The sequence below is a fragment of the Eleutherodactylus coqui genome, chromosome 5, assembly GCF_035609145.1.
Source record: "Eleutherodactylus coqui strain aEleCoq1 chromosome 5, aEleCoq1.hap1, whole genome shotgun sequence".
NCBI lineage: Eukaryota > Metazoa > Chordata > Amphibia > Anura > Eleutherodactylidae > Eleutherodactylus > Eleutherodactylus coqui.
The window spans coordinates 153899041-153913796 of record NC_089841.1 but is presented as its reverse complement, the minus strand read 5'-3'; the positions used below and the strand labels follow the sequence as shown (position 1 = coordinate 153913796).

At 43.2% G+C, this 14756-nt stretch overlaps 1 protein-coding gene across 1 annotated transcript in view; it reads right to left on the bottom strand.

Annotated features, from left to right (window-relative positions):
* Window positions 1-14756, bottom strand: part of LOC136627920 (E1A-binding protein p400-like) — a 111123-nt gene that overhangs the window by 94323 nt on the left and 2044 nt on the right. Inside the window, exons 2-3 of the mRNA XM_066603433.1 lie at window positions 13209-14556; window positions 8486-8596 (exon numbers count right to left, since the gene is read on the bottom strand). Coding sequence (XP_066459530.1) covers window positions 8486-8596; window positions 13209-14525 — 1428 coding nt within the window. The 5' untranslated portion in view covers window positions 14526-14556. The remainder of the gene's footprint in view (window positions 1-8485; window positions 8597-13208; window positions 14557-14756) is intronic.

Genomic DNA, 14756 nt, shown 5'->3' with positions numbered 1-14756 from the left:
AACTTCCCTGCCAAAAACTATATAAAAGTTAACCAATACATTATGCATACCCCAGAATGATGCCACTCAAATATACAATTTGTCCAACAAAACACAAGCCCTCATACAGCTATATCTATGGAAAAATGTAAAGGTTAAAGCTCTAGGAAGGAGACAATGAAAAAAACAAGCTAAAAAATTGGTTAGTCATTAGGGCCTAAAATGGGCCATAAATAAGTGGAGTATGAGCGAAATCCACAATATGAACAGGGCCTAAGAGTTCTTACTTTGCCCACTTGATTCTGCAAAGAGAGCCAAGCAAAGCCAATCAATACATGTCACCACGATATATGAAGCCTTATGATAGGCACCCTTTAGATACCTGCACCGAGCTCTAATGTTGACCCGAACAAACACATTGAGTATGCTGATTAGAAGCCGGGTCTTACTGTCCAACAAACCATCATACATGCTCTTATGGCTGAAAGGATGGTAATTCCCTGCCATGTCCTAAAGTCAAGTGGAAAGCCTTCTTAGAAGAGTGTAGGGTAGTATAGCATCCATAGTTGTGAGACAACCCCATATTAACCCTTTGCAATCCAATTTTGGATTCAGGGATTCCTAGGGGGCTTTCTCTTTTTGCCATTATACAATGGCACCAGCTGCTGGCTAGAGCCAGTACTGCAGTATGTGACATGCCGGAGAAGCCCCGACAACAAAGCGTCTGGCAATATATAGTAAGAATACCCTGCTGGACATCTTCCGACATTAGGGCTGCACAGGCTTCAATCAGAATGTAGGAAGAAGTAAGACAGTGGACTGGAAAGGGTTAATACCCAAGGTTATAGATATAGCACATATGCATGCAGCCCCCTGTTTCTCAGTAGAAGTACTAATTTACATGAATTTTTTGTGGACCACCCCAAAAGCTTAAGACCCTACATACCCCTATGTACAAATCGTCTCTGCTGTGAAGAGAACTCCATCGTAAGGAGAACAATCTTACATTTCGATTGATTATATCTCGATTTGTCAGAACAGAAAGAAATGTTATTGGAATATGCTACTGCCAAACGAGGGTGAAATGATGTTCTGGAACAAGCGGAATACAGTGCAGAATTGAAGTATTTCCATAACTGCATGATGTAACATGGAAGTACTGGAACTGGCATAGAAGTGATCATTTACTACACTATGAGGACCTAGAGGCCACAAGCTGACTGCCTCACCCAACTTCTGGCCAGTCCTCAACTGGGTTGAAACCGGTTAATTAAAAACATTTTGCAAATTAGGAAACAAGAGAAGCAAAAAAGTAATAATAAGAAACAAATATGTAAATGGCTAACAAGTACACTTCCAAGAGGCTGGGTTCATGGCCGTGCTCCATGTAATTGGCCAGCCCCATTATGTTCACCTAAATATATGCACCCTTTCATGTAGCCCCTAACGAAGCTGCACAAGTAAAACACACATCGGGGTGGGGTAGCTATAAGACGATCATTGTGCAGGTGAGATTTTCTGAGTTCTGGTTACATTACTTTAGCACCAGGAATAGGGACACATGTCACTGAATATTACAGATGCAATAACATGACTTTTTTTGTTGTGTTAAAGTGTCAAGTTAAAGTTTGCTGCAACTGTGCATTTAATGCATTAAGTGAAAAGTAAAAGGGGTTTTCTGGTACATGGAATAAAAAGTTATATGGCTTAAAATAAAGAGATATTGAATACTCACCTATCCTGGCAGCCCCCCGCCCAGCGCTATAGCCCCGGTGCCCACCGCTTCTTCCGGGTTCCTAGCGACGGGCTGTTCATTGTGCACGTGACTGCTCAGCCACAATTAGGCCTCAGCGGTGTTTCTTTCATGGTAACTGGTCATGGAGCCCCAGTTACAGGGAAAAGCAACCCCTGGCCAGGGTCTAGTATGACCCTGCAGCTCTGCTGTAGCAGGGAATCCCAGCAGTCACATGACCCCCCACCCCCCGGCTCCCGAAGTGAAAGTCACACTTTACTTTCACTTTCTAGTACACAGCGCTCATTGAGCACTGTGCACTCAGGAAAGCAGCAGGCGGAAAGGGTTAAATACCCCTCCTGCCTTCTCCTCCGGGTTATCAGCTCTCACTAACAGCTGATAACCTGTTCCTGCCTCTGATTGATTGCAGAGGAAGGAGGCTTAAAGCGCCGCCGTAATTTTACATACGGCTAAGCTTTAAGCCCAGGACCAGGTACCGTGAATTTACACTGCCTGGTCCTAAACAGGTTAAGTAGCTGAGTAGCTACTTCATAGTTTATGCAAAATGATCGCTCAAAACTGTCACTCAAACTATCGTTTAAGCGAACATCGCCCCGTGTAAATGGGCCTTTACAAGCCTGCAATTGTTATGCATTTTGTGAGAAAACCGCATTGCTTTGCTGCATTTGTATTTTTCATGCGCATGAAAATCACGTTTTTCCAATACTAAAAATAGACAAATGGCATCGCAATCGCATGAAAATCACATTGCTAATTTTACAGGCTCCCACAGGAAATAATAGCCCAAAACAGGACACGCCGCAACTATCTTGGTCCAAGAGAAAAACCACTGAGGTAAATAGAATGAATACACCCTGAAGGTACCTTTACACGGGACAGCTGACAGGTGTGTAATCACCCAACAGCGATGACTGCCTTGTACAAACATGGAAAAGCATACAAACAGATAGCAAAGGCACTAAATGTTCCTAGACTTCTAGATGGAAGCACAGGTCACAAGTTCTAAGCTAGAGCGTCCCTCGGGTCCTGGAGAAACACTGGCTAGTGTCTCATTAGTCTAAGACTCTACACTGTGCTTTGATTGCCCAGTGCTGCCCAAGTGAGAACAACAGTGGCCAATCAGAGCAGCATGTAGGGTCTTAGACTACTGATGCATACTAATGCACAGTGTACGTCAGCTAGTCAGAGGTGGTTCGCCACCATTCTTTGTCCAGGACCGGAGGGTCGCTTTAAAGGAGCACTGCATACACTTCCTGAATATGGCATGAAGGAAGCCATCACTGGTTACCACCAGATTCCTGAGGGGGCAGGTGGTCAAAAACCTCGACTGCAAAAGACTAGTAGCAAGATTTGGGAGCAACGGGCACTGAGGTTTGCGTTTGCACAGTAAGATACGTACTAAACACTGAAGGTCTTCATGCCCAAACTCCAAGACATACACCTCTACTGACCCAAAAGCAGAAGAAAAGTCAGCTGAAATGTCCTCAAAACCATATAAATAGGCTACAGATGTTTGGGGATTTTGTTCTGTGGAGCGATGAAACAAAACTGTAAGTGTTTGGGATTACGGATCAGGGGTATGCCTGCAGGAGGAAGAATGAAGCATATGCTGAAAAGATCACCCTGCCTACGATGAAGCACGGTGGCTAGGTGATGCCCTGCTTCCTCTGGTACTGGAAAACAGCACTGTGTGGAGGGCAAGATGGATTCAACCAAAGGCTTTCTGTGAGGAAGTTGTTGTTTGGGTATCATAGTCACCTGACTTGAACCCGATAGAGAACCTCAGCAGATATCAGCAGCTACAGCTCTCCGCTCACCTCCCAGCTCTCTGCGCTTTCTCCCGGTATCTGGCCGCCTCTAGTGAGCGCCATGCACAATTTTTTTCACTACGTGTAAATGGACCCTAAATGTGTATTCCGGTGTGTGCATGAAAAACATAATCAGAGGTTTAGTCCTTTTTATCTAAACCTGTAAGGGTTTTTTTGCACCTATTGCCCCTTTTCTCGATCTTGAGTTTTCGATTTTTATACTGTAAATGGCATTGAGACGAAGGTCTGAAAGGAATCAACAGCATTAAGGGCGCTCTGACCTCAGTCTCACAAGGTTTCCATCCCTGTCTGTCTTTTTAGAAAGATAGAAAAGTGCTATGCAGGATTCTACTCACACATTAAAGGCTATGAAAATTCAGAAACCTGAGATGGAGAGCGGGGCGGAGGAAAAGTCAAACGTGAAAAAAGCCTGCTATAGGATATATTTGCACTAAATGTTCAAATATACACAGGTAAACAAGAAAATAAAGGGACACGTCTGTATGTCAACTATACGCCATTTCTGATGAATCCGTGTTGTCTTCTTTTATTGTATATAATAATAATCTTTATTTGTATAGCGCCAACTTATTCTGCTTATTCCTACTATATAGTAGTAGATGTATTTTTTTTTCTAAAATAGGCAAATACAAGCTTGGTTTCGGTACCTGTATTTATGTAGTAAGCTTGGTTCTGGTACTTGGATCTATGTAGTATGGTATTTTCTGGTACTGTATCTACACAGTAAGTGTCACATGATTTTAAGCCTTTAGTTTGGTAGAGGCCCACAATCATCATACAGCCTAGGGCCCGCGGTAGGCTTAATCCGTCCCTCGATGAGACGCTTAGGGATGGTGAGAAAGACACATCCTAAGTTCCCCGGGAGAACAGAGCGGCAGTGCACACTGCTTTCCCTGAAGTGGATGGGGTAGTGGTCAGGCATAGGCACTACCAATTCATTCTCCCAGGGGACTTGGGCTGTGCTATCCTCGTGACCTCTGAGGGACTCGGTGTTTGAACCCCTGGCACTCCGACATTTATCACCTATTCACAGGATAGGTGACAACTGTATATAAAGGATAACCCTTTAAAGGGAACACTGAAGGTTATGACAATGTAAACCAAAATTTTTCAGCCCACGCATTGTGTGCCACTAATTTTTAGTGATTTGGGAGTGGGGATATATTGTAGGAGGGCTGATAGGGTTTTGTGGACCAGGACTGCTTTCTAGTCTCAGACCCATGCTGGGTGCAACGCCGACCTTGGTACAATCCTGACTACTATCCACTGTCTGGGGTTGACAATCCATGTCTTTATAGGAAATCCTTCCAGTCATGTGACATCACTATTACATTATTGAGACTATACACTAAAATCAGTGCTTTTATCCTAGCTGTATATATTTCTGGATATACTATATTTTCTAGCATATGAGACACCCTTGATGATAAGACTCACCCAGGTTTAGATCGTAGAAAAGAAGAAAAAGTACAATGTTGGATGGGGGATGGAGAGATGGGGGAGGGGCTTGTGGATATTGTTTGTTAAACCGTAAGACGCTAATAAAAAATGTCTTTATTAGAAAAAAAAGAAAAAAAGGCAGCTTATCAGATAGAGGAAAGATATAGTACATAGACATTATATAGACGTCCTAATGCATTGATGTGCTGTCTGCTGATTTATATATGTCAGTATTTTACCTCTTTATGTAACTAAAGGGAAAAATAATTGTTACTATCGACATATAGGCAACATGCATATCTAAGGCTGCTTTCACATCTGTGGCTGACCCGGCGAAAATACCGGAAGAAAGAGTCGTGCATGCAGGACTTTGGCATCCGGTAAAATGCCGGCCAGCTGAGCGGAAACCAAACAGACCCCAATATAGTCAATGGGGTCCGTTCTGTGCTGTTCGGTTCCCTCTTAAGACGGATCCGTTCGGCCAGGAACTTTCAATTCCTGCTCCCGTAACGGACCAGGAAGACGGACCCCCCGATGCAGAGGTGACAGCAGCCTCGGATTACTTTGAATATCCACAGATTTATATCAAGAAGGTAGAGAATTAGAAGAGAAAACAGAGAGAAGGGATCAGCAGGCAAACATGAGAAGAAAGCCAACAAAGACAATTTATGTGGCAAAGCCAAATAATAGCACAAGCCAATGGTACTTGGGGAGCGGGATAGGCAGCCTGTATCAGCGCAGTTACACCGATGAACAATGTGCTTAAAGTTCCACTAAACTTAGAAAAACTCACAATTAATAATATTAGCAAACTACTTCTACTAAAAAGGAGAGGTACAGGAAATAGCACACAAGGGGCATGACCAAGGACATACGTGCCATAGAGGTAGAGCCGTGACTAAACGTTGGCTGCATCCGTTATTTTAGTGAGGTTCCTCCAGATTTTTGAAAAATGGGTATAAAACCATAGATTAACCATTATTCACTGCATACCTTTCCCTCTGCCTAGCAACACTGATCTTATCCCCACTGTTACAGAAACCGATGACGTCACATTCATCATTCACGTGCAGTTAGTCCCTCTTCTCAGTCATCACGTGCCCTGAAAGTCTTATTGAGGGACAATCCGCTGATAGAAGGGGGATCCGGAGTGCCCCCCCACATTCATAAACTACTGATGACCTATCCAGAGATCATCAGTTGAAAAGAGCCCAGACTATTACCTTTAAGTGTCAAGCTAGACTTTGCTAGATCTGTACATGACTGTTCGGTGAGGTCGATGATTGGCAGCAGTGATGACGTGAATAATGAACATGACATCATCAATTTCTGTAATAGCAGAGATCGAAGCGGTGGGGACCACTAGGTGACTCTGGACCAAAGAGACAGCTAAAGGGTCACTAATAGTTAATTTATATTGTTATCTATTGTATCCTGTGGTCATTAAAAAAAAAAAAAACTTAGACATCCTGTATAATGGGTATAACGGGCGGTGAGGTGCTCGGCAGGGACCCCTCTCTACAGCTACTGCATGAGAAGTGTTGGTAATGAACTGAGGACCATGGAAAGGACATGGAGGGGGGAGCAAACAGTGTCCAAGTCCTGCTTTCCCAGTGATTAGGGGTGCAGTAGGGTCAAGCAGCAGCACATGCAGGCCACATTTTAATCTTTGATATGAGCCCCTTACCTCCACGTTGGCCCCTAGAGGACAGTGGGTGGATTACCTTTAGCTCCAGTGAGCCGTACACGAATATAGTGCGCTTACCGGCTCGCTCCCACAGCAACCTAACCAATTTGCAAAAATCTTCTCAAAAATAAATCCTCGTAAGCCTTTCCCTGGCACTATGAGTTTAGTGGACATTTAAGTTGTGGGGGCTGAAAGCACAGCAGCGCTGCAGGTGGAAATAGTCAATGGAAAATTTACCAATGTGATTCTCTGTGAATGAGAACGCAAACATGGCTGGTAGTTTTTTGCATTTTTTTTTTAGTTTTTTTAAAATTATTTTCATTTTTCAGTGGTAATGGAGACTGCCAGAAGATCCATATTAAAGTCCTTTTGGTGTATGTTAAAAGCATGTTTCTCCCAATATCTTAGACCTGTTCCAGTTTATCATTGATCTTCCATGCGGCACAGAAGTCCTATGATGACACAGAGTTGCCGGAGCACTTGAAGTGTTGCCATGTGTCTTCATGAGCTCCTTTCATGGAAGGCAGAAGATAATGGCGCAGGAATAAGGCATTTAAACATTTTTAAGACACACTAAAATGGCTTGGCTCTTCTTGAAGTTCTCCTTTAATATGTGCAAAAATATATTCATTGATTCTAATGAAATACTAATTATAGAAAAACAATATATATATAGATTTACATATCAGCAGCTCTGTCATTACAGGTTGGTATCACTGCCGTCGTATAATGTCTTGCCTTGTATCCTACTATATAAATAGCTGCTTCCTCACACTTATAAGGCAGATATATTATGATTTGATTGGTCTAGATTAGAAGCTGCAGTCTAATAAGAAGGAGCCATGTTTTTGTATATTGACCATAATATTTATTCATTTTTCACCTTACAGGGGTTGTGCAATTGTAAACTTTTCTTAGAATAGGTCATCAATAGTAGATTTGCGAGGGTCTGTTGCCAGAGACCCCTGCTTATCAGCTGTGAGCTTGTGCACCAAGCTGATTTCAGCAGGAAGCAGACAGCTCTGTTCCCACTGCAGTGGCCAAGCTTGACATTACAGGCAAAGTTCAAATTCATTTTAGTGGGAACTTTGCTTGTAATACCAAGCCTGGCCACTGCAAAAATCAGCTCAAGGAATGAACACAGTGGCCTGACAATCAGCTGAACAGCAGAGGTTCCACACGATGGACCCCCGACGATTTAGGCCATCACTAGTTTAACAACTGGACACCCCATTTAATTTACATCACCTGGTTGTCGAGTCTCTGCAAGAAATATGCTGTCTTAATATTATTTAAATGGAAAGTTCAGATCAACGTCTTGTGCTTTGGAATCTACATATCTTGCGGTTCGAAATGGATAGAAATAAGAAAATACTGCACAAGAAAAATGGATAAAAAAAAAAACTTAAAACCAAAAATAGACAAATGCAAGAATCACACATGTTGGTACGTGTGAGAATATCACAAAAACGTTGCTCATGCATTTCAATGGGTTGAAGACTTTTAATCGGGCCCTTTCACCCCTGAGTTTGGTGGCAGAAGTGGGATGACTTTTTTTTTTTAATTGTCGGCAGATCATTTAGCCTGCGAGCGTCGCCCCACTGTACATCACCCACTTCATCGACATTCCAAAAGTGCTGGAAATGTTTCTCTCGGGGTGAAGGAGTTAAATGAGAAAATGATGGCCTTTAAGATATGGAAGTAGATATATATCAGCTTAGAAAAAAAAAACTGGAATGGATGGAAAAAAACGGAAATCTGAGATGAGGCCACATTGTAGAACCATCAAAAAGGTACCTGGAATGGCTGCTGCTGGGATGAAAAAGCAGCAGAAACATTGGGAGGAAGCTGGGTTGCAATAGCAACAGGTGTACCAGTCTGCCCATCTTTTCCTGTCACAATCTTTACCTGAGAGGAAATATTTCAAGAAGAGGAAAAATCATTTTGTTTCGATCTTTTTCCTCACCCAGACTAATATGGATTCCAATAATCAGACATACAATCTTGCCTTTTTATGCAATGTCAGTAATAGAAATGACTTTGGAATTCATTGAGAATTTGTAAATTGAGCAATAATTGTTTGTTCCCATTAAAGCTGGAGTGGAGAATCACTGGTTAGTCATTGCTCCAAAGGAAGGCAAAGTGGCATGACGGACAGGTGTCACACAAAGGCGCCCCAACACTTAGTAAGCAATGGATGCCGGAGCGTAGAGTTGACCACACAACCCTTGGAAAGGAGAAGACTTCCAGGGAAGGGTTGAGGAGCACTGCAATAGCAAGAAGTGGGTGAACGAGAAAAAACAAAGAAGGGAAGAAAGAAAGAAAGACAAGAAAGAAACACAACTATAGCAGAAATGTAACGCTTACTGCACTGTACAATACTGGAAACTTGCCGGGTGTTGGGGTGATATAAGCCCCCGCTACACGGTAACTACAGCCCCCGCATACATCAATAATGCAGCATGCCAAGTACAAAGAGGTGCTATTACATTAACCTGTATGATGGGTCGCTACATAATTGTGGAAGGAAACTACTTACTGTGCCCATCATCAATGTGTGAGAAGGAAATTATATCTGCAGATTGTTTGGGTTTTATAACAAATACAGCAAATTTATTTAATCCAACATTTGCTAAAGTGTAATAAACCAATAATTACAATAGGATTAGGGGTTTGACCAGAAACAGAAGACTGAGCGGATGGAAATGGGGATTTCTCCACTAATATGTTCACAACAAACTTTCCTATTTTGGCCACAAGGATGCAACAATTTTTGGGGGATTTTCATTTTCAGTTTTAAAAAGACATAAGTTTATTATTTTTCTGCCGACAGCCATAGGAGGGCGCGTTTACGGGGGACAAGTTGTCACTTTTAATGACATCACTTTGTATAACTTTTATCATTTGTTTTTTAAAGGAATGGGGGGGGAAATGAAATTCCGCCATTTCTATACTGGATTTCATTTCCACAATCTTCAGTGTGAACAGTAAATCATGTGATATCATTATTCTCGGGGTCGGCACGATTCCCGCGATACTAAGTTTATACAATATTTTATGTTTAGCTATTTTTGTACACTAAAACCCCTTTTTTATTCCTAAAGCTGTGCTGTTGGGTTGCGCCATTCCAAGAGCCGTGACAGTTTTATTTTTCCATGGACGGAGCTCTGCAAAGGGCTTGTTTTTTGCAGGATGAACATATAACATTTCGATTGCTTTATACTCCATTTTTTTCTAGACGCAAGAGTACCAAAATCTGCAATTCTGGTATATTTTTTTAATGCCATTCACCCTGCAGAATAAATGATATGTTCCATTATTTCTGCAGTCCAGTACAATTATGTCAATAGCAAATTATATAGTTTGATTTTTTTTAAACTTTTTTTCACTTTAAAAGTAAAAAGTATTTTCTTTATATTCCTTAGGGCGCCCACCCACTGGCGTTTTTTTTTCCCTGCGAAATCCGCAGCATTTTTTTTCTGCAGGGGTCTATAGGACTTGTAATGTTAAAATCGCGATCGCGCAAAATCGCAATTTACCGCGAATCGCGGTAAATTGCCATTTTGCGCGATCGCGATTTTAACATTACAAGTCCCATAGACCCCTGCAGAAAAAAAATGCTGCGAATTTCGCAGGGAAAAAAAAACGCCAGTGGGTGGGCGCCCTTAGGGTGCATACAGACGACCGTATATCGCCCGGGTATTCACGCCGGCCGATATACGGCGTCTCTCTCTGCAGGGGGAGGAGGCTGGAAGAGACGAGAGCAGTGCTCTCAGCTCCCGCCCCCTCTCTGCCTCCTCTCCACCCCCCTGCACTATTTTCAATGAGGAGAGGCGGGACGGGGCGGAGCTAACTCCTGAAACTTAGCCCTGCCCCCCGCCCCACCTCTTCTCATTGCAAATAGTGCAGAAAGGCAGAGAGGGGGTGGAGAGGAGGCAGAGAGGGGGTGAGAGCTCAGAGCACTGCTCCTGGCTCTTCCAGCCTCCTCCCCCTGCAGAGAGAGATGCCGTATATCAGTCAGCGTGAATACCCGGCCAATATACGGTCGTCTGAATGCACCCTTAACCTTTTTTTTTTATCAATGGTGCAACGTGAGGGTTTTTGTGAGAGGAGTTATACTTTTTAATGATGCAATTTGTTGCTCCATGTGACGTTTCAATCACTTTCGATTTCATTTCTAGTAAGGCAAGATAGGCAAAATTAGTTATTTTCACTAGTGTTTTATTTTTCATGGTATGCACTGTGTGGGTTAAATAATGTACTAATTCTTTTTGTATGGGTCATTATGAATGTGGTGATACCATACTTGTGAATATTGTTTACATATTAAAGGGGGCAAAATTTGGCTTGACGTTTTTATTTTGATTTTTCTTTTACTTTTTTATACATTTTTTTTACTTTTTATTTTTATCCCTCTAGGAGACTTGAATATCACCAACTTTTAGCATTCTTATAATACATTGCTATACTTCAGTATTGCTGTGTATTATAAAGCCTATGAAGTTAAGCCAGAGGCCAATTTCAAGCCTCCAGGTGCCATCGGGGGAGTCCAGTGGGAGACAGAGGAAGCCCCCTCTCTGTCAGCCCTTTACATGCCGCGATTGCATCGACCACATCATTGAAAGGGTTGAACAGGGGGGTTCGCCAGATAGCCCCTGTTGCAGCAGGTGCTGAGCTGTCACGAGACAGCCCAGCCCCCATTCCTATTGGCACGAGAGAACCATGGCATTATTCTAATGGAGTGCTGTAGAATGGCGCCACATGAGAAAAAAGCCTATTAGTGACCACCATCAAAAGTCGTATGAGCGGTCACTAAGGGGTTAAGAAGTTTCTGGTTTTATATACAGTGGTACCTGATAATCCAGAACACTGAATAATCCTGCACCTGTCTGGTTGGATTAAAGAAATTTTTACTGTACATTAAAGTGTACCTATAATTCATAGCTTCAGAACAGCCAATAACAAACATCCCTTAAACTCTGGTCGTCCGCTATTCTTAAAAGGTGCATTAAAAGCAAAAACAAGTAAAAAATAAGAATGTGAAATAAAAATGCTAAAGAAAAATTAAGCTGAATTCCTTAAATAAATAAATAAATTTCCAAAATAAAAATGTTTCCATTAGTACATGTATATAATTGATGGCGGCTCTCAATGCAAGCTGATAATAAGTAATAAGTAGCACTAACAGAAGTCCCAGCCGTGACATCACCACACAGTAAGGGGTCGGAAACTGCGTGCAGAGCCGCTGCTGATTCAGTCAATACTCCAAGGAATGGCATTAAATGGGTTAAGGAGGCAGGCAATCCGTGTACCAACAATGACAGCGGTCACCTGATGTGTTACATCCACTAATGCTTCATTAAAAATCATGGTAACTCCTATAAATGTGTCATTTATGTGGCAGATAACAAGAGGGGCTCATTCACATCAGCGGTTTGGTTTTCTCTTCTAGTGTTAGGAGCAAAAAAAAACTTAAAAAAGGTTCTTTTTTAATAGATTTCATTAGGATTTTCTGAGCTTCACTAATGCTCAGCTCCGTTCCGTCTTCTTTCCATTTTTTTTTAATGGAAAAAAAGCGCAGATTGCATTTTTGTTTCCGCTTAAGAAAAAGAAAGTCAATGGGAAAAACTTCTCTGTTTTTTTTGTGTGGCCAATGGGTGACTAAACTGGATGGAAAGGCTTCCGTTCGGTTCCATTTTTGTTGTTTGTTTAATGTTTCCATCAAATGAGCAGAAGGAAGAAAAACAAAAGAAGGCAGAATCTGTTAGGCTGGGTTCACACAGGGCGGATTTGCCGCGGAAATTCCGTGCGGAATTTCGCCGCCGCAAATCCGCCTGCGGACGCTAATCTCGGGATTAGCCAGCCATGTGGACGAGATTACTGAGAAATCTCGTCCACACGGGACGCCCAATCCGCTGCGGTAAGTCCGGCAGGAACCGCGGCTGCGGCGACCGCAGCCGTGGCTTTAAAGAATGCAGCATGTCTATTTATTTTTTCTTTCCGCTGCGGCCGCGCTCTCCTCTATGGGAGCGCCAGCCACAGCGGAAGAGTGAGCGGCCGGGCGGCTTCAAAGCCACCGCGGGTTTTTCCGCGGCGGTTTTCCCGGCGGAAATCTCGCGGTTTTTGCTGCGGCCAAACCGCGAGATTTCCAACGGGAATCCGCCCGTGTGAACCCGGCCTTAACGTGGATGTAAAAGGAACGCAACGGAAACAAACTGATAGAAATGGCCTTTTTTGGTCTACTGGATCTGTTAAAACCTGAAACAATTGTATCTGTTTAGTTGCATTTTAATTCTGCTTCACTGTTTTATTTAAAAGAAAAACGGATTAGTTCAAAACGGAAAGCAAAATGCTGATGTGAATGAGCCCTACCCTGGGCACTAGGTGGCATCCGAAGTAGCCCACTGCCCTCAGGTACATCCACCAACATACAACATAATCTACTGGTGGAGGGAAGAAGGAGCAACAAACTAAAGTGGGCCAATACTCTCTTCAATCTCTCACAAAAGACAGGCCTTACCTCATCGTTAATAACCTCGGATTGCTCTTCTTCCTCCTCCTCCTCTAGATCTAAGTCATTTTGCCTAAGGTAGCCCTGGAGACCCATTGATGGTTTCTTTTTGAAAGCCAGAAAATCCATCATGTTTCCTTGAAAGTGTTGTAGGAAAAATAACTCAATTAGACAATCTTTAAAGTTCTCTTTCAGCACTTTCATGCTTTTGTGATGATGCTCCAAGCACTGCTTCCTCATCTGCGCGTCTTCAGCCGTTGCCGGTGGGATCTCTTCCAGTTTCTTACTTTGTTTCTTAACAGTGTTGACTGTTGGAGTAAGACTAGAGAGTCCCTGGGGACCAGAAATTCGTGATGGACTTGTTGGAGTTGGTGGAGTTGCTATGCCAAAAGATGTAGCCCCTGTTACTCCAGCTATCATTCCTCCAGAAGTCCTATCAAAACTGATGGTTCTCCCCAACTGCTGGCCGTGGAGGACCTGTTGCTGCTGAATGAGTTGACCTTGTATAATACTACTTATTTGTGGTGGTAGGTTGGTTGTGGTTATGTGGCTCGGTGCGGTCAAAGTCTGCATATTTGCTCCACTGGCCACAGGACTTTGAGGTCCAAGGTGGTGGATAGTTCCTCCAGTTTGAGAATGTGGCTGAGACAGTCTACGTTCCCTCATGGTGGCCTGTGCCGCCCCAGATGGAAGTTGTACCTGTGCTGTGGTTCCCTGTGTTATCTGTGCAAGACCAGACCCCTCTTGAAAAACAAAGTGACCACCATTTGAAGGACTCAGACTAATCTGTCTAACAAGGACACTGGCATCCACGAAGCCCCGGGTGGGACTCTGACTGCACATCCCCAAGCTAGCTCCAGCAGTTGCTGCTCTGACCCCTTGTAATGCTTGGATTGGCACGGCATTAGGTTGCGTGGGGCTTTGTGTTTGTACCTGTTGAGACATTGGGGACGTAACTTGAATATAGGATGGAGAACCATGTTCAAATCTCCTTGGTTGGGAACTGAACTGGAACCCAGGAGAGGCCGGGTTAGGGATGGGCAGCGGAGTCAATGTAATCTGCTGGTTTCCTGCCACCACCTGCCCCACGTTCTGTAGGGTAATGTTCACATTCTGGCCAGCAACTGGATTTCGGCTCATTATGAGTTGCTGTATTTGGTAACTGGGTGACTGAGGGCCAGGAGAGCTGACTGCTGGTGCAAATGATGGAGCGGGGGACTGGGGCAAATTTGTTTGCATTGAAGATTCCTCTCCTTCATTGCCAGTGAAAGATCTGGACCGTTGGAGCTGCCGTGTAGTGTTGGGGGGGCCGTTACCATGATGCATTTTTTTCGTTTCTTGCTTTAATGAAGGTTTCCTGATAAATTAAACAGATTGATAGACGGTTATCATTTGGTAGGATTTGGTATGTTTACAGCTGACATGAAATGATAAAGTAACGGGTTATTACCGCGCTTCCCCGAAAATAAGACCTAGCCCAATAATAAGCCTTACCCTGATATCATTCAATGAATGGCTGTAATTGATTGATCGAGCGCCTGATGAACAATCAGACCA